Raw genomic sequence first — 23,201 nt, 5'->3', positions numbered from 1 at the left:
TGTCTGAACATCAGGAAACACTTTCTGTGAGGATGACTGAGCACTGGCACAGGTCGCATGGAGTCTGTGCAGTCTCTCTCCTTTCAAAACAGTCTGGACATGGTCTCAAGGATGTGACTGTAGGGGACCCTGTTAAACAGGGAGTTGGATAAGATGACCTCCGGAGGTACCTTTCAACCTCTGACTGTGGGAGGGGAGAATTATTTTTTGGTTCATCCTGTTTTGAAAAACTTGTCCTATGTCTGCTAACGCTTCCAATTAGAGCACATGTGAGAGATGACTAAGTGGCTTCTCTCCTGAGAAAAGGAGTAAAAATCCCAACTTTATTCAAAGATTTCAATTTAAATAAAGAATCTTTTTAAAATTGCTGTTAAGTTTCTGAAAATGAAGTCTTCCAACCAGCTACAAAAAAAGGAAGTACTGCATCTGTTAACTGCCTGAGTTTGCTTATAAGCTGTTTACTTGCTCTTAATATGTCAAAAAGGACATTAAATATAAATGTTAATTATACCCATGCTGGCAACCTGAACATAAGGTACTATGTGAATGCAGAAGTGTTGGAGGAGTGACTTTTAAATGATCATTGTGAAAGCCTCAAATCACACAAATACTGTAACTGGTAAACAGTCTGTGGGGTGGAGGGACCTAGAAGTCAGTCTAAAGTAATGAAGTCTGGAGAATGAACAAAGGAAATTTGTCAGTTGCTTACAAAACCCTTGCATCGCTATTTCTCTTCTAGGTGATATAGTGTATATTAGTTATTCCAGTGGGCAGGAATGCAGGAAAAACAAGAAAGTAACAACAGTTATAGAACTGAAATGCGCAAAAACAGTTGGCGTGCCCGTGCTGCAGAGGTGAGTAACAAATTAGCATACTACTGACTGATCTTCATGATTTCTGTTGGACCTCTAATAACTCTCAGGACAGTGACCCTCTATTCTGTTGGACAGTCCCTAGAGTAATCTTGGTCTGTATTTGTAAGACATGGATCTCCTGAAGCTTCTGTACTTGTTCACTTTCATAAATAGCTGTATTCTGTGTATCTTAAATTGCCTGGGCAAAAATCTAGGCATTCCACTCCTGAATTAGGCTGGGATGCTGTTACGTTGTCAGTTGTAGTATAACTGCTCTTAGTAACTTTGCTCCAGATCTATTTAGTAGATAACACTTACTGTAGATAAGCAATTTAGATAATAAAACATGTTTTTACTCCATTACTTAATCATACCAAATCTTTCAGTACAGATTATCTAACTACATGCTGTCTAGACTGAGTTATATGTGCATGATCACAAGTACTAAAAAAGCTTGATGGCTTTTTGCAGTCTTGTTTTGGTTGACTGTACATTGGCTGTAGAATAAAGAAACTGAACAAGAGGCTGTGCCTGAGTCAAAGAAGTAGGCAGCAAAATCTGACTAGCTTATATTTCTTGTCCCAGCCAGATAAAGTGCAGAGCAGTAAAGCTGCCAAGAGCAAACTCGCATGTTAGTTAGCTACAGTATTTAAATAAAACCCTGTGATGTACTGTGTGAGTTCTAGAACTCTTGAAGCAGGGAGTTTAAGTGAAGTCAGGTGACTGCAGTCTCTTAACTCAGATAAGATCAATAGAACTCAGGTAGTTTTTTTTAGTGCTTATTATTCTAGCTTACTCTCTGCATGATGCTTAAGCAGGAGATTCCCATACATGAGCAAATTGCTGTGTCTTCTCTTACTCAAGATATTAAGTGCTTGTTACTCTTTCCTGGAATAATCAGTTATCTGTTGTTTGGCAGGATTGATGAAGAAAACTGTATTTACTACATCGCTTGGGACACACGTGCAGCTTGTGCTGTGAAGCCACAGGAGGTGGAAATAGTGAATGGAACAGTAATTAATCCTACAACAGGGAAAAACTTTTCCCTAGGGGATGTTTATTACAAGTAAGTTGAAGACCAAAAACAAAAATAATAAATAAAATAAAAATATAGTTCTGTAGACCTCTACTGCAAGAAAAAAGCTTGGTATAATGTTCCAATTTGCCTTAAGAATTCCTAGCTGTTAAGTGGGAATTTGCTGACAGCCTTGTACCAGTGGCTGAACTAAAGGTCTGGTTGCTACTACAGCCTACAGCTGGGTTTAAAGCTTTGAGCATGTCTTGGGGTATTCAAGACTAATCTAAAGTCTGCACGTACACCATTTTGATGGTAGAGTTCTTTATTATGGGTTGTTGTTCTTTTCCATAATATGTAGACACTGGATCATTCTCAGAGATCCTGATTTTCATCTACAGTACTCTTTGACTCTTTTCAAAGCACCTTTCTTCCTGCTCAGTAAATCCATATGCAAGCCAGAACCCATGCTTTAGTAACCTTAGAAGCGAAGCAGTACAGCTCTGGAGGAATGTTCAAGCATGACCGAACTCTGGACAGGCAGGGAAAGGCAGTTATACTCTACTAACATTGCACATAATTCTGCTCCAGGAACTCCTATAAATAACTACATTTAACATCAATTCTAGTGTTATGGAAGGAAACCTGTCTGTAGTAGTGTTATGGGAAGAATAAACTCTGCCTGCAGGGCACAATTCAGTAGTGTGCATTGAAGAGCACAAGATTGGTGTAACTGAGCAAATGCGTTTTGAATAGACCTGCTGTGCATTCATGTTTCTCTGTGCTTATAATGTTATCAGGTAAAATCAAACATTCCTGGATGAGAGAGTAGAAGAGGTCAGGATGTGAAATGAGAAACTTGGTGTAATGAGAGATTAGTCAAGTCACATTTGATCAAGCTCAGTCTTCAAGCAGGTGGCTAGAACAAATAACTCAGAGTCTCAGAGCATTTTTAGTTTTGCCAGCGGCAAGGAGGGATATGACTGTAAGTGGTAGTTGGATAGCACTTGGGTAGATGTAGTCGCCCTCCTGGCAAAAGCTTAACTCGCAAAAGCTTAACTCACAAAAGCTAAGACAGGCTATTTATCATAACTACAGAACACTCAATATGGATTTCATGGCCAGTATGCTAGCAGTGTGAGAGCTGCTGAATCATACTTCTGTATTCAGTTTAAGTGCTCATGCTCCCATTGAGGACAGTATAACTAGAAGAGTTTGGTTTTGGTGCATTCTTAGAAGGCTTTATGCTGAATATAATACTCGGTTGTAATACTGAAGGAGGAAGCCTCTGCCCTGTGTCTCTTCTGTCTGATGAATCTATCACTCCAACTTGATTTGGAATCTGCTTGAGGTAACAGGTACTGCTGTTGCCAGTCTTAAGTCTTGGAAATTACTTAAGTCTGAGTTTAGACTTAGTATAGACCTGCCCTCTGTCTCCTCAGGTTGTACACAGCTTCTGGTGACATACGGACAAACGGAGATAAATATGTATATGAAATTCAGCTTTCTGGTATAACAAACTCAAGTTTCCCAGAGTGCTCTGAAGCTAACATCTGTCAGGTTAAAACTAATGAGCGTCGTTTTCGGAGAATTGGATTTGCCAAAAAAGCTAAATATTACGTTGAGGGTAAGTACTTGCTTGCTAGCTGTAATTGCTTGATCTTCATTTGAATTGTTTCATTAAATAGTTCTTTTTCCATGACATCTGTGCTAAACCATTTCTGTAAAGTTGTCCAGAGTCTCTCTTCCTAGTCTTAAACTAAAAGAGGGTAAATTTACATTAGGTACTTGGAAGAAATTCTTTGCCATGAGGATGGTGAGGTACTAGAGCAGGTTGCCTGGAGAAGCTGTGGATTCCCCATCCCTGGAAGTGTTCAAGGCTGGTTTGGGTGCTGCTTTGAGCAACCTGTTCTAGTGGGAGGTGTTGCTACCTTTTGCAGGGGGTTGGAACTAGGTGTTCTTTTAAGGTTCCTTCCAACTATTCTCTGATTTTTATAATTTAGGCTGCTTCTTCCTATTATGTGAGGCCAGTTGTAAATGTGGCCTTAGCAGTAGATTTTGGGCTTGATGCTTGCTGAAAGATTTCAGTAAAAACCATATAAGATGAGACTAGGTTTCCTGTTTTCCTCTGCTTGTGCTGTTCCACCTAGCTGCTTTTCCCTGTAAAGAGTTTAGCTCACTATTCCACAGCAACTGGGTGGAATGAGCTATATGAAAGTATAAGCTCACCTGCAGGTGCTGCAAAATGTGAGCGTTTACTGCAGAACAAATACATGTGGGAGTGCAGATGCAAACACACAACTTTTTAGGGTATAGTTCTCCTGGCTGTTTTCAAGGAAGTGCTAAAATAAGGTGTTCTTCTTGTTTTAGATGATGACTTGGATGTCATATTTTCATCGGACTCCAGATGTGGTAAAGATAAATCAAAGTTTGTCTCCTCAACAATTTTCTTCCACTGCAGTTCACATGTAAAGGAAGGCATCCCTGAATTTCTTCACGAAACAGCAGATTGTCAGTATTTATTTACCTGGTACACATCTGCTGTGTGTCCACTAATGTGAGTAGTTAACTGTTTTCTTAAAGTAACCCTTCTCAGCTAAAGGCTTTTTTGTCGTTACTTGACAAAGTAATAGGGTGGGGAGGTGGGGGACAAGCTTAAAAAAAAAAAAAAAAAAAAAGACTTATGAGTAAATGGAACTAGTGCCCACGTGTGTAATGTTTGGTGTATGGCAAACATTTATTTAGCAGTCAAATTGATCTGGATCTACAAGCTTCCTGTTTGCAGTGGAAATAAAGGAGAGGTATGGTAGGATTTATTACTGTTCTTCCCATTAAGTAAAACTTACTGTAGCTGAGAACATGCTGTTTCACATTACTGAGAGGAGTAATGAGTATTTGGATTTTTGTTTTCCGTGCCTTATTGCCTAGAAAAATTGAAAGCCAGAGCAAAAACTATCTGCCTACTTCTTCAGGCTAGAGTAAAAAATCATATGTCATAGAAATAATGATGTATTTCTGCAGTGAATTGATCTCCTTATTCTACAGAATTGACCTCTTCATTTTACAGGTCCAGAAAGGAGTAATGAGGTGACAGGCAGTGGTTTAAAAGCAAAATGATGCATCTCAGTGCTTACCTGCATTCTTGACTCTTCAGGCAGCCTTGCTGCAAAGAATGAAATAATTCTAGGACTGTAATTTTGTAGGTGCTAGCTTAAAAGCACGGGGGAACTGTTCATTCTGGTGTAAGCAGGGGATTATCTGTTAAGGCAGTTTGTCTGTGCAGTGCCACTGTCAGATGCAGCAAATAATTGCTGTAGCTTCTACAGCTTGCTCAGGTGCAGGTTTAATTATGTGAGTGGATAGCTGCTGCTGTCTAAGATCTGGTGTCTAATCACACACTTTAGTAATTGCACACTTTAGTCTTGACTGTTATCTTAGTTTTATGTACTGCTTAAAAGCACACCAGAATGTAGGCATAGTACCTATCTTTGTTTTTTCAGTAACTAGAATAAAATCCCCTAAATTCCGTTCTTTATAAATTCTGACAGGCTAGTATAGTATTTTTTAATTTAAATCTGTTCCTAATCTAGTTTGATGCAATTTGTCAGTAGATCTTAGTCTTCCTTTTCTTCCCAATTTGTTATTAGGTCAAACAGTGTTCCAGGAAGCCGTGAGGGCCAATCTGATCAGGAAGCCCAAGTACATAAAGGTCTTTCAAGGAGAAGTCAGGCCGTTGGTGCTGTGCTGAGTGTCCTTCTGGTTGTTCTCACTGCATGCCTGATAATCTTGCTGTTCTACAAAAAAGAAAGAAGGTAAGAAATGGTTGGGAGGCTCTGAAAAATTCTGGTAGGACAATTTGGCTTCCTCAGTGAAGGGGAAGGTTTTTTTTTTTTTTTTTTTAAGACTAAAAAAAAACTTTTAAAGACCTCTTCCTTTTTTTAAGACCACTTTTTTTTTTTTTTTTTGAGACTAAAACACCTCTGGTCTATATCCACCTTGAAGCTGTGCTAAAGGGGGGAAGATGTAATATTCAGTCCATGATGCTGTAGTAATTAGAATGGTTTAGGGTCAAATGTTGCTACATGACAGCTTGCAGCTTGCTTGGTAAAATGCTTTGATAGAAATCCACTGAAATGCAAGGGCTATTGAGGAGAATATAGTCTTCCTAATGCAGTGTTCTTCCTTCTCTTTAGGGAGACTGTCGTGAACAAGATAACAAACTGCTGCAGAAGAACATCAGGCGTTTCCTACAAATACACAAAGGTAACACAGTAGCAAAACCAAAGGTTTTGTTTCTTGTCAAATTTTAATGTGAAACTCTAATAAATAGATAAAAACCTTTAATTTCCAGTTCCTTCAGTGAATGGAAACAAATGCACGTGGCTTCAGGAAAACTGTCTACATTAATATTGTAAGATGGGAACCTTTACCATTTTAGAACAGAGCTGAGGAAATGAACAGTCTGTAAATAGCCAAATAACAAATCTGCCAGAAGAGAGTACGCCTCAGACACAGTAAAGCAATAGTAATACTGCAAGAGTGTGCTGATAGCTATCTCAGTCTAAATTAAACCCAAGGATGTGTGGAGTGGGTATGAGAACTGGGGAGATCGATGTATGTAGAAGAGTCTAGAGTGCTATATGGACATTTTTTTCTTGCAGATAAACAGTGAAGAAGAAGAAGCTAATGAGAATGAAACAGAGTGGCTTATGGAGGAAATCGCAGCACCAAATCAAAGAACAGCAAAAGGAGTGCAGGAGAACGGTCATGTTACTACCAAGTCCGTTACATCTGAAGCTTTTACATCTCTCCGTGTGGATGACTTGGACAGTGAGGATGAAGTGTTAACCATTCCAGATGTAAAGATTCAGACAGGAAGAGGACTAGACAAAAGCAAGCACTCACAAAAGAAGCCACCGAGCTTTGGCAGTGATGACAAAGCTTACTTGCTGAATGGGGGAAGGGAAAGGAAAACAAAAGCCAAGTCAGGTCAACAGCAGGCACAGAACTCTACAAATACAGCATCATTTCATGATGATAGTGATGAGGACTTGTTGAATGTTTAATTCCTTTTGTGCCTAATCAAATATATATAGAGAGATTATATATAAAATGGGACAACACTTCCAACCAAATATGAGGACTTCAGCCTGAAAGATTTTTCTGAATTTTGCCTTTAACAAGAAACCATTGAAAAGGGAAGAAGAGAAAGATGGAAAGATGTCTTGGTTGTTTACAATGATCTGTTCAGTAATGACTGGATGTCTAGCATCCAGTTAGCTGAGTTATGTTGACTCTCTCTAGCCAGGACAACTTTTTTAAGCCTCAGCATAGACATTAAATGCTTGCTTAAAAAGGAACCTTTCAAAGGACAAGATTAAAGCTGAATTAAGTCCCTGGCTCCTGAGATTCAAGTTATCTGACTACTAGCATTTTAACTCCTTGTATTTATTGATCCTCACTACTCAGGTTTGCTTATAGCAACGTGTTCTTCCTGCCGGCAGGGTATTATTCTATGGGTTCGCCCTTCTATGGGTTCATCCATTGTAAGACAAGGAAAAATATAACTTTTCTGTGTTGGGATGATTTGATGTAAATTTTAGAACTGGTCTAATTTATCCTGTAAATTTGAGTATTCGTTCTAATTTAAACAGATCATTGGTTCAAAGGTATTGACTGAAAGGTACAATTCTGTATAGCTTTAGCCTGGAATGGTTGCTGTTCTTTGCATGATATTTTCTAGGTACTGGTCATATGACTGACTTCATCAGTATTTGCCAGAGCAGCAGCTGACAAACATCCAAAGATTTTTTTTTTCCTAGATCATGGCTGAACTAGACTGACTGCACAGAACAAGAGTTTTCAAGGTCAGAGGCAGAATTGTTAGAATACAGCTTGCACTGCCCAGTTTGTCATCACCCAAAAAGCCCAACAACCAGAGGAGCCCTGGTCTGCATGATACCTCTCTGGCATTCATTAAAAGAAAAGAATTGGGCTAGTCTTTTCTGATAGTGTAAGAGCTAGATCTTAGGCTGAGGTCCTGGCCGTGGTCATTGATTTGCAGTGTTGCTGGCAATTAATGGAAGTCAAATTTCTTCTAGCAGTTTTGCTCTTTTCCAGGTGTTTAATTTATGGGCAATGATAGGGTTTCAAAGAATTTTACAAATACATGTGTTGGTCTGAATTTTTTTGAAACTCTTCATTGCTCATTCTGGCTGGCTTATTTAGTTTCAGCAATGGTTTCTTTTTATAAAAAAAAAAACTCCATTTTGAATCAAAATAGTGTAATATGAAGTATTCAGCAATTTCAATAAAAGATATGACGTGGGTATTCCAAATCCCCACATCTCAAGTCTGGAATCTTTCTTATGCTGGTCTAATACTGGTCATCAGCTTGGGGATATCCTTTTCTGCTGTCATAGCTAATAATCACATCACTCAATGTTTGATCATAAAGATCAAAAAAAATATATAGGTACTCCCCAGTACAGTTTTTCTCAGACTCATAATTTTTCCTCTTGCATTTCACCCAGTGAAGTCTCAAAACAGTTTGGCTAAAGCTGCATCTCATCATTGTTAAAACATGCAGCCTTTTTCATAGTTGGCATTAGTATACTCTGGGGAAATAAGGCTTGCCAAAGTGTATTTTTTAATACTGCCAATTATCACTGGAGGAGTTCCCTGAATGGATATTGACTATTATTGCTTCCCTTCCCCAAGTCTTTAAGGCTTGCATTTTACAGTTGTTCGGTCTGCAAACTGCTGCATGAAATGCCTTGGTATATGACAACCAAATGGTTGCTTCATGTTTACTGTGCATAATAAAACCTATGTAGAACAGGTACTGCTGGATAAGCATCCCCAGGTAGTGTATTGATGACATTTTCTAATACGAAGCTGACAGCAACAACTGGTGAGCCTTGGGGCTGTTGCCCACTTCTTATCTAAGCAGTTGTAAGTAGACTAAATCTCATGTTCATTGCTGTACGCATGACTAACTCCCTTGAACTATTTTTCCTGCAAAATATGCTTTTCATACATAAAGAGGGAAGTGTACTCCTCTGGTCCTGCCATTTTCATAACATACAAGTCTAGGGCAGTAATGGCTGTGGGTTAGAGGCTGAACTCTGCTGGTCAACAGCATGACTCCCTAAGGGGAGCATCTCCCCTGCTGGTGCAGTGCTCTTTATTGCTGTGTCTCTGCTTACAAGACAAGTGCTGCATGACTCCTGCCTGCACTGTGAAGGATGAGAGAGATCAGAAGAAGGGAAAAATACCAGTTGGGATCTGTTTCTGTATGTGGAACAAGTGTACATCACTACCACCTGTTCAAACAGAGCTGCTAGGAAAGAAGCAGTGTGAGGTATTCTAGGGTGTGTTTTTTTTTTTTAAGGAATGGTCTAATAGTTTTCAACTACACCCATTTTCCAGTCAGGCTTTGATTTCTGTTTCCTTGGCCTCACTGACTGCCCCTGTGAGCATGACTACCTCCTGCTATGAGCATGCTGGGTGCTGCACGCTTGTCCCAGCTCTGGCTCCACGCTGAAGCACTGCAGCTGGGGAGGTGAAAGTCCACCATGGGCTAGTGGTGGCCGCGGGGTGCTGGGCGTGGGGTAGCGCTGCTGCAGGTCACTGCAGGAACGGAGGTCTTGTTCCTTGCTTCAGTGCTTCTGCCTGGCAAGAGAAGGTAGAGCTGTGAGCAGGGAGTGCGGGGCCACAGAGCCCTCCTCACAGCTGGCTGGGCTGTAATTGTGCCGGGGGTCGGTGGGTGGCTGCTGTGGGCCTGCTGGGCCAGAGAGGAGCTGGTTCTCTTTCTACCCCTCTGTCAGAAAAGCTGCCTAAGCTTGTTTTTTGCGGTATTAGTCTTCAATGAAGACTGAAACAACTATTAGTGGTTAATTTTAAAAGTAAAAGAAAACACAGCAAATACACACAATGTAACAGCTGGAGTACTGTATTTATTTAGCTGTTCGGGGCGGGGAAAAACATGCTCTGATGAGGAGTTAAATGCAAGTTCTGCCTGGGTGAATTAAGGTCTGATTTCAAATGAAACCTTCAAAAATAAAGCTTGCAACATGTCGTTTAATAATTTATGGAGTTAGTCTTGACTTTTGGTCAAATGTTTTCGTTACTTAAATAGCTTCACTGCCAACTAAGTATATCAGTGTTGCAGAGAGGACAGATGAAGTTTTGAGGTGGTTTTGATGCCAAAATGCCAACATTTGATGATATTTTGGAGCAGGTGGGTGAATTTAACAGGTTCCAAAAGCAAACCTTTTTCGTCTTGTGTTTGCTCTCCGCCGCCTTCACTCCCATCTATGTGGGTGTCGTCTTCTTCGGGTTCACCCCCGAGCACCGCTGCTTCAGCCCCGGCGTGGCAGAGCTGAGCCAACGCTGCGGCTGGAGCCTGGCGGAGCAGCTGAACCACACCGTGCCCGAGTGGGGCGGCCACGAGACCGCTTTCGGCAGCCGCTGCAGGAGGTACGACGTGGACTGGAATGCGACGGGCCTCAGCTGCACCGACCCCCTGGGCAGCCTCGCAGGCAACCGGAGCTCTGTCCCCCTCAGCCCCTGCCAGGACGGGTGGCTCTACGACTACCCGGGGACCTCGCTCGTCACTGAGGTAAAAACCTATGTCCATCTTACCTTGTGCTATTACAGATATTATGGTGTGGGAGATGGTTGATGTAGCCGATGTTGTATCAAAGTGCAATTACCTGTAAGAGGGGATCGTCTCCATCTCTGAACTTACTCTGAATGCTTTGCAAATAGTCTTTGCTCTGTCCTTGCTGCAAAGTGTTGCCTTGGTCTGCTCAGGAGGTTTATATCTCCAGCTGTGGAGCAAATAAATCCCTAGGTAGATAAAGTCCAGTCTGGATTGAAACTCCCATTGCATGAGAAGTCCTATTGGTGGAAGTGTGTAAACACTGTTTTAGAAATCAAGAACCTGTAACACTCCAAACAAAACCGTCTGTCTGGGACGGTGCCTTCCAGAAACCACACATGCTTTCTGCAATATCCGCCCAGATTTGAAGGTTTAGACTTCTTTTGTTTAAAACAAACAAATCTTAGTTTGTTTCAAATATGATTAAATGACCGACTATGGGTGGGGAAAAGTAACTGCCTCCCGCAAGTAAACAGTTTAATTCTGGAACAAACCGCAGAAAAACCAATGGCTGTTTTGTGTTCTCAGAACAGATGTGAAAATGGTATTTAAGCTATTTAGAGTGTTTTAGGTTTTTAGGGACTTTAGCCTTTTAAAAAAATGAAAATAAAAATCTGGGATGGTGAATTTGATTTCATCTTAGGGAAAGAAAATGACTTCTGTTATCTCTTAAATTTGTTGTTACTTCTTAGCAAATGTAAGAGCAGGTAATTTTTGTTGCAGTAAATTCCCTATTTGTAGTCCGTAACAGAGGGTGTAATGTAAGGATATTTCTTTCCACAATGTATGGATTGCAGGACATTAAGGTGAGGAGATAAGTAACCAAATCTTTCCAGATGGATTCTGTTGTGGAAAGTCCTGGTCACCCTTCAAGGCAGCACCTCAACATCTTCACAGCAAAAGGCTTGAGCAAAGCCTCTGCTCCGGATGGCCTGTCATGTTTTGAGACTATCCAACATCAAAGAACTTGCAGCCTGACTGGATTTGTACAGTCGTGCTCAGTGAAAGTTGTCTTCCTTTTTCTTCTGAAGGTGGTGCAGGGCTAGGCCTTGGGTCAGGGTCACTTCCTTCACAGGATAGCTGGCAGATGTCGTGTGCCTCAGGGTTCATTTTGGCCATGTATCTTGTTTCTGTCCGAGAGCTTCCATTAAGGCTATCAGGCTGTGTTATCCCTTGCCTGGCAGCTAAGCAAGGAAGAAGATAGCACAGAGCAAAGCATGTTACTTTGCTCAAAGGAAAAAAAAATTAAAAAATAAAATTACCCCCCCATGGAAGAATATCCTCACAGGCACCCTCACAGAGTATCAGGAAGAAGTATATATTGGTTGAAAATGCATTGGTTAAATAAACCCAGCTACTAGTAGGCTGGGAAGGTTAGATGGCAAATATTTTCAGGTTAACCATGTGGTAAAGCTTGTCCATGGATGCAGAGTGCCTGATCTCCAGACATGTTAGGCTGTAGGGAGGTTTAGGTGAGCAAAAGGCCGGAGCATAACAAGAATGCCATGGCCTCGGGGACAGATGTGGTGTATCTCATCCCAAGTTCCTCTGGAGCAGTGCTGCCAGTGCTCCATGGGAAGTGGGCCAAGGCAGGCTTCTGCAAGCACCTGCAATACTTCTTTGTGAAGCCTTTACCTTAGTCCTCACCCAGGGGCTGCTATGGCATACAAGGTTATGAGGCAACTGGAACTGCTTGTATGTGTTAACCATCAGCCCCTAAAAATCTGTTTAAAATGCCCAGGGTGATCAACAAGTCCATGCTGATTTGATTAGCTTGATATTTGATCAACTTGGCAATAACTGGGTTACATTCTTTTCAGTATTGAGAGATGAACCGCGACTAGGTAAATACCAGGGAATTGCCCAAGGGCTTGATCTTGTTTTCAGTGTTGAAACTTAAGTCAGTAGGGTTCCTGGGTGCTGATGAAATCAGCATCAATCCAGAAACAAGTTTAAATCTTTAAATGAAGCAAACGAGGCTTGTGAATGTGAGCAACCTGGTTTCACTGTCTGGCTTCTAACTGTGGTCGTTCTTTCAGTTTAACCTGGTGTGCGAGGACTCCTGGAAGTTAGACCTCTTTCAATCGTCTGTGAATGCTGGCTTCTTTATTGGCTCCGTAAACATTGGCTACATAGCAGACAGGTATGTGCGGGACAGCAGCAAAACCCTCTGGCCTCCCTTATCAGGGTTCAGCAGCTAACCTTAGGTAAAGGCAGAAAAAGGTTGTGCAACTGGTATCACCTGTTGTTCTCTCTTCAAAGGAAGGTCAACCACTGTGTTCAGTCACGTTATCAGAAGCGAATACTCTGTCTTAGGTGAACAAATCATCCTGGGTAGCTTGCACAAATCTCTCCTGCTCTGTGAGTCCTGCAGAGTTTGCAAGCTCTTCTAGGATGGTGCCCCCAGACCTCCCTGCTGTGCCACATGGGAGTCCTGGGCATGTTAACAGAAGCCAGGAGATGCTGATTTGGAGCTATCCCTTCATCTGTCATGCTCAGTGTGGCTACAGCTTGGAAACATCATGTTTCCATTTGAGAGACTTTGATATAGTAGACACAGAGATCGCCAGATGGGTACAGCTGCTTTGGAAATCCCTGGGTTCTGGCATCTTTAACAGCCCCTTCAGAACCAGCAGAGATGTCATTGAATTGTCCTTGCCCAGGCAGCTGGGGTTAAGAAGCAAACGCTAATATTTGAAGGTCCTTTTTTTTCTCCCTTGTTCCCCTCCTGCCTGGAGACTCTTAGTAGAGGAGGATGTGTGTGTCTCCAGCTGTGAAATGCAGCCCACTCACAGCAAGGTCTGTACACTCAATTTCTGGGATCAAGTTATTGGTACATAAATCTGCTACCCTGGTGTATACAGACAAACCAGAATCATAAATCTGTGCATATTTTTCACTCTATTACATATAACAGACCAATAAACAGATTGCTCTGAAATTCAGAGAAAACACCCACAATCCAAACATCTGTGAATATGGGACTATTGCTGCTCTCATTTGGGAAATTTTTCTTCCTCTGAGAAGCCTGAAAGCTTTTGTGTAATTGCAGAACAATTGGCTCAGTAATTTTTCAGGGATTCAAAAAGCAAATAAGTGAGTAATGGCCTAAAAATAAAAGTTGGTATGTGCCTAGCGCTTGTATAGCAAAGTGTTTGATCTTTTTTTTATTTCAAAAATGCACAAAGCTTGTATTTTATGTCTGTTCTCATGACTAGTGTTTTGTTGTACACGTACTATCTTCCAATCCAGGTTTGGCCGTAAATTTTGCCTCTTAACTACAATTCTTGCAAACGTGGTCTGCGGCATCCTCCTGGTCTTTGTGCCCTCCTACCTGTGGATAGTGATTTTCCGCTTCCTGCAAGGGCTGGTCAGCAAGGGCTGCTGGACTGCGGGATACATCCTAGGTGAGTTCGGACCTTCTCCTTGAGATAGATGGGCTGCAAAAGATTAAGAAAAAAAAAGCCTTTTAAAATTGCCTCTTGTGGCTTTTTGAAATCATATATGCAAGCAGGCATCATGGGTGTGTTTCCCCTCTGTCTTCTTGGTATTCTTTAGAGCAGTGTTACTTCTCCCATATGACAGTAGCATTCCAAGATTAAGCGAGTGGTGGTACATTAAGGCTGTCACCTCCAGGTAGGCTTTTCCCTGTGGGTCAGCTCCCTGTTGCAGATCAGACCCTGCTTCCTGCGAGTGCTGGCTGAGGAAGAAGTTGGCCCCAGGTCTGACAGCAGCCAACCCTCTGCAGCCCAGTCTCAGACGGGGTAAGGACAGAAGAGGACATTGAAGAAGTAGGCAGGAGGGTAGGGAAGTCTGGAGGCGTTGTTATGACACAAAGAACATTAAAGGGCAAACAGGCTTTACAGCCTAAAAATAACTGGAGAACAGCATGTACTTGCTGAGGAAAAGATGAGCTGTTTGGATATCTATGCACTTGGTTGAGTGAAGCCAAACCAGGGGATTTCAAAGCAATGGTCAGAGCCAAGCTGTGCTGGTGTTCCTCACAGCATAGAATCACAGAATCATTAGGGTTGGAAGAGACCTTCAGGATCATCTGGTCCAACCATTGCCCTACTACCAATGTCACCCAATGATGGTGGAGCTGCCTGGAGCTTCTCTGTTGTGGAGTTCAGGCTCATGTCAAAATAAAACTCTGAAACAAACAAAAAGACGTAAAACCACACCAAGCAATCACTGAAGCAGCAGATTAAACATTGTAAAAGCTGGCCAATTGAGATTTATCTGGATTATTATGGCTAGTGACTATCCTGGCTATCTCCAAGTGATTCGGTTAACTGTAGCTAAAGCATAAATGTCAACACCCAAAACATCTGTGAATTCTTTTTAGCAGAGGTGTTGTGCTGATGCAGTTATCTGGATGTTTGAAATAATAACATCTAGCCCACGGTCTGGACCATCCTCTGCCAAGATGTGGTTGTTTCTTCCCGAGGGTGTTCTAGATACTCACCTGGCATCTTAAATACTTTCCTGGCACAAATAAAACCTTCATCACCTCTGGGGAACTTCATGCCATTTTAGAGTGTAAAATCCCTCTCAGGATGACTACGTGCCCCATCTTGATATTTCCCCCCTCAATTATATCTTGCTGCTTCTGTTTCTCCTTGAAATTCTCTCATGAGAGAAGGCATGGTAGAATCAACCCCAAAGCCCATCTAAACTTGTCTCCTCTCTGTAAAGGTGGCTGATTCTGAGTGCCCAGAGAAGGGTACAAGAGCAGAACAGCCTCCTTGTCATGCTCTCCTGGGATATTTGATATTTGTCTACCCTGCAGCTGCTTATGGCTCAGTTTTACAGAGCCTGAGGAATCGTTCTCTGCTCATCATTTGGCCAAGCAGAATTAGCTAATCCATCATCCCCAAACCAAGGGCTTCCTTGAGTTGCTGAATAACTGCTTTGTTCTTTCTCTAATTTGTTTGCTTTCTTGAAATGATGTGACTGGATGCAAAAATGAGTATGTTTATGCCTTTGTGCTGGAATAATTACTCTTAGCTCTGCATTAGCAAGACTCAACCTACCTGGTGATGTGTGGTTGCAAAGTGCAAATGGATGAAGCTCTATGCCATCCTGTGCACAGACATTCATGTGCTTGGAGGCTGAAAAGGTGCACTTGGGAAACAAAATAATGAAGTCTGCTTCATTATTGGGTATTATTGGCATTATGAGGCATTATGTATATTAGCCCCGGGTTTTGCAACAAAATTCCTCAGTGCATTTTGAGGGCTGTATGAGTTATTCAGGGATTTCCATGCCAGAGGACAATGCTTGGATGCCTCAGGTCAGTGTGAGAGCAGGAACAGGGTTTTCTGGTAGTCTGGCAGGAAAGCACACCTTCCTCAGCAAGCACTGGGGTACTTTAGTCCTGAGGTTTCATGCCAGGAAGCCCAGGATTACCAGGAGGACTTCTTCAGGGTGTCTTCAAGGTGCTGGGGAAGCTTTTGTTTCCTGTGGATGCTGCTGAGCAAGCAACTTGTGCTCTGCGTGGTGGTGGAGCTGTCAGTCCCTGTCTGTTTTCAGTGACCGAAGTCGTCGGGCCACAGTACAGGAGGACGGTGGGGATTCTCTACCAGACAGCCTTCTCCGTTGGGCTCCTGGTGTTCGATGCCATTGCTTATGCCATCCCTCACTGGCGGTGGCTGCAGCTCACGGTCACCCTGCCCAGCTGCTTCTTCCTGCTCTTCCACTGGTAAGCCTGCTTTCCTTGCATCTCTGCCCGTGACTCAAAAAACAGTTTCTCTCAGCTCCCAGGATTTGAGATCGAGGGAGATTTGGCACTGCTTTTTGGATGTGTGTCTCCTAATGCAAAGAGGAGGCACACAGCAACAAGGGGTGGGGAATAGGATCCCTCAGCAGCTGGCGCTTCACTGCATCTTACCTGTGTGCTGCACCTGGTTTCTGTGTCTTTTTACACACCAATGTTTCTTTTTAAACACCAATGTGAAATGCACTGGAGGAGAATGGTCTGGTATGATAACCTTTTCATAAAGGAAAAGAAATGCCTTGGCAATTAAGTAGATCCTATACTGAAAATGTGGTAATAAAGATCCTATACTGAAAGAGGTACATATTTGTAACATGTTATTTACTTTTTTTTTTTTTATGAGAAAAAACAGCTTTTGTGGTCCAACTGAAGGAAGGAGCATGGGTCCATCTTTATTTTGTATCTCTCCTAACTTTTTGAGTAATATTTTTCAGTTTTTGAGAATTTTGGTTATAGGTTGTCTGGGTTGAGTTATTAGGCTTAGTAGTAAAAGACTTGTTTTTCTATTCCTTTTTTTTTTTTTTTTTTTTGGCGTGTGTGAATTGGTAGACCAGTTTTAGCTTGTTCATTTTTTCTTATCCTGTGATGGCCCAGCTGGACAATGGCTCTTTAGAAGGTGCCAGTTTTCTGTCAGAAGGCTGAATAAAATTTTGGCAATACTCTCACTCAAAGCCCTGCCGCAATTTCTCTTTAGTAACCACATCTCTGATCAAAGACACTGCAACAACTGCTCCTCTTCCTACGTGTATTTCAACAGGGGGATATACCGTTTTTCCTGGCTGGGAGGAAACCAACTCTTTCTAATCAACCAAAATATTCTCCCTACAGTCTCCATTTGTGGGAATGCTGTGGGTGCTTTATGTTTTGGTGTAATAGCATCCACTCACTCACATTGTAGGTTCCTCCCAGAGTCTCCCAGGTGGCTGATATCTCAAGGAAAAAATGACGAAGCTAAGAAAATTATCAGCGATATAGCTAAAAAAAATCGGAAAAAGATGCCTTCCCATTTTGAGGTAAGTTCAGGGACTGCTTATGTATGTAAGCAAGAACCATGATGGTCCCTTCCATCTGTTCCTTCCAGTAGAAGTTCATTGTACTTTGAATATTGGAAAACCTGGCCCTGTGGTCAGGGAGGTGGTAAGCTCTCTCACACTAATGGTGGAGGTGGGATGGCACAACTGTCTTAACACTGTTTAAGCAGCAAACTGAGTTTTCCTGTGGAAATACATGTATGATGGGAAACGTTTGAAGGCATGGACCCGTAGAGAACCTTTGGGGAAGTTTGAGGGAACCCTGCCCAGACACGGCCTGCTGCATGGGAAGAGGTGACCAGCACACCCTTCTGGGACTGTTGCATGCTGTGAATAGTTGTAGTGTCAGGACATGTCACAGGCACTTTCCTAGGAGAGCAGGGAGCATTCAACTCCTATGAACACTGTGCTGGCTCTTCCGCAGGATATTAAATTTGAAGATGATGATGAGGGCGGAAAGCAGAGTCCTTCACTAATTGACCTTGTCAGGACACCACAGATGAGAAAAAACACATTAATTTTAATGTACAACTGGTAAGAAGATAATGTTGGTGAGTTGTTTTTGAAGCTGTGGTCATGAATGCTCCAGCAGGACATAGACTGTAGTCTTTCTGACTGACTAACAAAGCTGGGACACTCTCCTCTGCCTAGGTTCACGAGCTCCGTCCTCTACCAGGGGCTCATCATGCACATGGGTCTAGCTGGTGGGAACATCTACCTGGATTTCCTCTATTCTGCTCTTGTTGAGTTCCCAGCTGCCTTCATCATCATCACCACCATTGACCGTGTTGGGCGGCGTTACCCCTGGGCTGCAGCAAACCTGGTGGCTGGGGCTGCCTGCCTTGTCACAGCACTGATCCCAGCGGGTAAGTCCACCTGGGTGAAGCCACGTGGTGGCTTCCCATCCCAGCACTGCCTCCTGGGGACAGCACCTGCCTCTCCCTCCCCTTCCAGCCCTGAAACACATACATCCATCACTGCGTGCTGCCTCCTCGCTTTTAGTAGTGCTCCTCACTCTGCAGAAGTGAAATGAGACAGTTTTGTAGCACGGCTAATACTAAATTTCAAAGCACCTGGGTCCCCTGTGCTGCTTTCTAAGCTTCCCTGTGGTACAGCTCATGCAGTGATGACTTTCCATTTCCTGATTTACATGTGAAAGAAGGCTCCTTAAAAACATTGTGATATGAGATCAGAGGTCCAGCTAAAATAGCACTGCTGTGTCAAGTGAATCCTAAATCACTGGGATAAGTTAAATACATTAAATGAATGAATTTTCTCTGCAGACATATATTGGCTAAAACTGATTGCTGCTTGCCTTGGGAGAATGGGAATCACAATGGCTTTTGAAATGGTTTGTTTTGTAAACACTGAACTATATCCAACATACATCAGGTAGGTGCATCCTTCTCCCAGTGGGCCGTATGGCCAGGAAATGTTGAAGCCAATGTGTATTTTGTGTTATACTAAATGAAATAATCCTCAGAACTATGCAGGTAGTGCTGATCACAAAGCAGGTGGGAGCACAAGTAAGGTGCTTTAAAAGGTAAGCTGATGAAGAAACAAATGTGCTTCAAGGCAGGTGGAAACTCATGTGGATGAAATAAAGGTAAAAGTGGGGACAACCAGGATGGGTGGGGGATCTGAAGGCCCATGTGCTGAGATTTGTATCACATTTGAATGAAAATAACATGAAAAGGGATCTGTCCAGAGTGGCTGCTGCTATGGAGAATGTACATTCATGCAAGCCCTTGACCCGAAGACTGGAATTTTCCTTACTTGTAAGTGGGCTGCAGGGTGCATAGTTCAGATGTAGATATATCCACTGCAGGTAACTAAAGCTTGGATGCTAATCCTTCAAAGTTTTCTTCTTGCCCATGACCATAGACCATAGCATGCAGGGAAGATGTCAGTACTGAACAGATGATTTTTACACATCCTTTTTTCACTGGAGAGAAACTCATTACATGAAGTTACACAACATATGAAAATCTTATTTCTCTATCCATAATCAACATAATGGAAGATAAATTTTAAGATTTTATTAATGGTGTGTAACAAACAGAAGCATAATTTGATACCCCTTGTACTAAGTCTCCCAAGAGATACTGAAGCTATGATTTTCTTTTTACTGTATCTGGAGACTCTCCTTGGATACTTTGGGCCTGATTCTCTTTTGTTTAACCTTCGGAATTTGCTCACACCTCTGTGAAAATGCAGGTATATTCTCCTGTTCCTATTTGCTATGCTTTTTATTCTTTAGGTGTTTAGGTCTAAACAATTTTTGGATGTGCCCACCAATAGAAAACTAGATGCTTTAGATACTAAAAACTACTTTGCAAAGTATCTTGATGTTTAGTGGTTTGCAGAGCCATGTGCTCTGTGCAAAGGCAGTCGTGGTCTGTCCTCTTCCACCTGCAGTACTTGCTAACCTGATCCCTGTGCTGTCAAACCAGGAATCTCGGGGTGATGGTCTGCTCCGCCTTGTGTGACGTTGGTGGAATTGTCGTCCCGTTTATTGTCTACAGGCTGGTGGAAGTCTGGCACGAGCTGCCTCTGGTGGTCTTCAGTAAGTGCTGCCTTACCTCCTTGCCAGCTGCTCCTGGGGGGCAGCAGTGGGGCCTAGCTTGCAGAGGGAGGGAAAAGCAGCTGAGGCATTTTGCTCCAGTTTCAGCAGAAACACCTTCCCCATCCATGTGTGGTGTAACCTTCTGTTGGTAGCAGCCTGGAACTTGTCAGTGCATTCAACATCTCCTTTGCTCTTATTACTGTTCCTTGCATTTTAAAAGAACCTGGAGGTGAATACAGATTTGACAGATGGTGAAAAGCTGAGAAATGTTCTAACATTTTAATGAGCCTAAATGGGGTTTTGTTTTGATGGGTTCAAATCTGACAAATTACTGCTCTTTTGTGAGGTGTATTTTCTCAGACCTGAACTTTCAGGTCGAGGTCTGTGACTCTTCTCTGAATCTTTAGATCAGCGTGCTATTTATAGAAAAATGTCTTGAATGGCAGTATGCAGTTTTTAATTGACAGCATATTTAGGAGGGTGCTTAGTAGGTTCAAAACAGGAACACCAAATGTGCAAAGTGGGTAAATGAAATCAGCAGTGAAAAAAAATAAACAGAAAAATTAAACACATTGTGCAGGAGTTAATAAGTATCTTCTAAATCTAATTACGTAAATAGCATACATTTTCTGGCTTATGCTCAGACTAAAAAGGGTTCTTCCCTTTTTACAGCTGTCTGTCCAGTTTTCAGTGCCCTAGATCAGTGCATAACTCACAACCAAACTTTGGTCCATTACCATGTCTGCTTGGCTGCCAGGTCCTCCAGAGATGGTATGCTTGTCTTGCATATCAAGCCTTGATGAGTACCTCTCTAAACTCTCTAAAGAATGGAATAAAATGCTGTTTAAGAGTCCTTTGTGCCAGGCAGTGGAAAGTGAGTTATATGCTGGAAATTAGTATATGTAAACAAGCTCTTTGTGCATCTTTGCTTTGAAGCTGTTCTTGGTTTAATTGCGGGTGGATTGGTGTTGCTCCTGCCTGAAACTAAAGGAAGAGTTTTGCCTGAGACTGTTGAAGATGTTGAAAACTTTCACAGGTGAGTTATGGTGGTGGACTATTGACCACTTTCACTTGAAATTGTACAAAATCCCCAGCTAGAGCTCCTTGGGAAAGCACGGGGCTTAGTTGGTTGCCTCCTATGCTTTCGTGAAGTTGCTTGCTAATTCCCAGACTAAGACTAGACTGGTTTTGGACTCTTTTACCACTCTTCTCTGCATCTGAGGACAAACTGCTTATCTTCTCAGGGGAAGAGGTAGGGCAAAAGAGGAATTTTGAAGTCAGGTGCTTGCTGAAAGTATTAATTCCTGGTTAGCTGCTTATATCTTGCTGTTCTTGCAGGCAAAGTGCTCCAAAGGACAAAAAGATCTATCTCCATGTCCAGACATCAGAAGTAGCACGTGACTGAAGATGGTACAACCTTCTGGGCAGTCTGCTTTAGGGCACTGGCACGGACAAGCAAACTGGAATGAATGCCCTTTTGTCTTGCCTCCTTTCCTTTTCTTCATAGAATCACAGAACAACACAGGCTGGAAGGGATCTCGAAAGATCATCAGGTCCAACATTTCACGGGAGCCTAGATGAGATTATCTGGCACCCCGTCCAAGAGCAGCTTGAAAGCCTCCAGTGCTGGGGTTGCTCGCCCATCCCTCTTTTTTTTTTGGTCTGCCTATCCTTTGCTTACAATGTTTTCTGATCAGGTTGTCCCTATGACTGCATAGCTGCTTCCCTCTCTGTATGCTATAATATTAATGTTTTAGGGCTGGAAAATGTTCACTCAAGTGGGACCTAAACATGAAAGCAGGTCTTAATTTGAGGATAGAGGTTTCCCAACAGAACTCTGTAAGTCCCCATGAAATCTGACTTTGTTTTGTTGTATACAGGGACAGCATAAGAGTTATGTTACCATTACCTCTGTCATGGAACTGAGGTGACTACAAATCTCATATAATCCTGTTAAAACAAGCAACCACTTTGCACAGACCTTTTTGCTATCCCGTATGTGTTATGGTGTTCATGCACGCCCATGTGAGTGTACAGTTGTCCTGACTGTGGATTTTGCTGGCTATCCCGAAGCTTACAAGAATGGGTGTGGGCATGAAGAAGGTGCATGCAAGAAAGGCTACTGCACTTGTGAAGAACTAGGAGTCTTTCTCATTACTAAGTGTAGCCACTACATTTTCTTGTTAATATCTCCACAGGCTCTATACTTCTTGGTATGATGCTGTTTTCTTAAATCTCCATGTCATTATAAATGTGTGCACACAGACATATGGAACTTTATTAATAATATTCTGTTGAGCCCAGTTGGGGGTGTGGGGTTGGGAATGATATAGCTGTCAGGGAGCTCAGGGCCTGACAGTGTCCTGCTCCACCTAATAATTTTATTAGGGTTGGCTTGTGCCAGCACAGAGCTGTATCTCTGGAGTGAGTGGGGCCCAGGCTTAGGGCAGGGCTTCTGAGCTGGGATTTGGCCAGTGCTCCTGTGCCACAGGGAGCATTAGGGGCAAAGTTAGATCTACTAGGGCCTGTCCAGCACCTCTCACGATTTGCAGTTGCACCAGAAATGGGGTCTGCCTGTTTCTGTGCCTCCTGCTCCTCTCTGCTGTTGGTGGCAGTAGTGTATCCCCTGCCCATCCTTCCTGTTCATGTTCTGCTTTTTCTTTTCCATACTACTGAGCAACCCTAACAGTCCTGTGGTTGCAGAGGAGAAGGGGCATGAAGTACTGTGGCTCCCCTTCACTGTTTGGCTGATCCCTAGCACTGTTGGGAAAAACTGGAAGCCAGTGAGGATGCTGTATGTGTTCCACAAAATACTTCTGCCACTGATCAGCTGAGCAAAATGTTGCTGGACTCCCACGGGCAGTGTGCAGTTGCCCTGGGGTTGCTTTCCGGCCCAAGCATCAGTTAATGTTCAGCCTTGCTGTGAGGGCCTCTAAGGCAGGACAGCATGTTGTCCAGCGAAGCAGGGCCCTCAGATGACTTCAGCCTGAGCTGTTGCAAAACTCATGTTTGCTTTGGGGTCAGCAAGAAACAAATCTGGTCCTGAGACTGGCAAGAGGGCCCGTGGGGATGCAATTGTATGTGTCCCGTGGAGCTGCTCCCCTGCTGTGATTTTGTGATGACTTATCTCTTTCCTGGAAGAAAGCTGGCAGAACATCTGTTTTTGTTGTGGTACATCACTTTGAAACCTGATGAAAACTTTACAGAAAGAAAAAGGGGGGTGGGGTGGGATGGGGGGCAGGGAGGAAGAGGCAGGAAGTAAAGCAAATGCTGGGATGAATAAATGGAGAA

General features: G+C 42.7%; 2 protein-coding genes across 2 annotated transcripts in view; both read left to right on the top strand.

The window, feature by feature from the left end:
- Positions 1 to 9,846, top strand: part of IGF2R (insulin like growth factor 2 receptor) — a 56,132-nt gene extending 46,286 nt beyond the window's left edge. Inside the window, exons 42-48 of the mRNA XM_084284779.1 lie at positions 740 to 854; positions 1,774 to 1,920; positions 3,312 to 3,496; positions 4,240 to 4,426; positions 5,517 to 5,681; positions 6,063 to 6,132; positions 6,531 to 9,846. Of these exons, the coding sequence (XP_084140905.1) occupies positions 740 to 854; positions 1,774 to 1,920; positions 3,312 to 3,496; positions 4,240 to 4,426; positions 5,517 to 5,681; positions 6,063 to 6,132; positions 6,531 to 6,935 (1,274 nt within the window). The 3' untranslated portion in view covers positions 6,936 to 9,846. The remainder of the gene's footprint in view (positions 1 to 739; positions 855 to 1,773; positions 1,921 to 3,311; positions 3,497 to 4,239; positions 4,427 to 5,516; positions 5,682 to 6,062; positions 6,133 to 6,530) is intronic.
- A 235-nt stretch (positions 9,847 to 10,081) lies between these two features.
- On the top strand, positions 10,082 to 21,315 carry LOC311208591 (solute carrier family 22 member 2-like; the record flags this gene model as incomplete). The annotated part of the gene is made up of 11 exons (XM_084285420.1): positions 10,082 to 10,492; positions 12,574 to 12,677; positions 13,787 to 13,941; positions 16,070 to 16,238; positions 17,212 to 17,326; positions 17,769 to 17,878; positions 17,996 to 18,210; positions 18,628 to 18,736; positions 19,798 to 19,910; positions 20,847 to 20,946; positions 21,249 to 21,315. The coding sequence occupies 11 exons, from the start codon at positions 10,082 to 10,084 to the stop codon at positions 21,313 to 21,315; spliced, it is 1,668 nt and encodes a 555-aa protein (XP_084141546.1).
- Positions 21,316 to 23,201: the final 1,886 nt, after the last annotated feature.

The sequence above is a fragment of the Netta rufina genome (genome assembly GCF_964035555.1).
Source record: "Netta rufina genome assembly, chromosome: 3".
In the NCBI taxonomy this organism is placed as follows: Eukaryota; Metazoa; Chordata; class Aves; order Anseriformes; family Anatidae; genus Netta; species Netta rufina.
The sequence above is the reverse complement of the archived record's forward strand: the minus strand, read 5'-3'. Positions and strand labels throughout refer to the sequence as shown.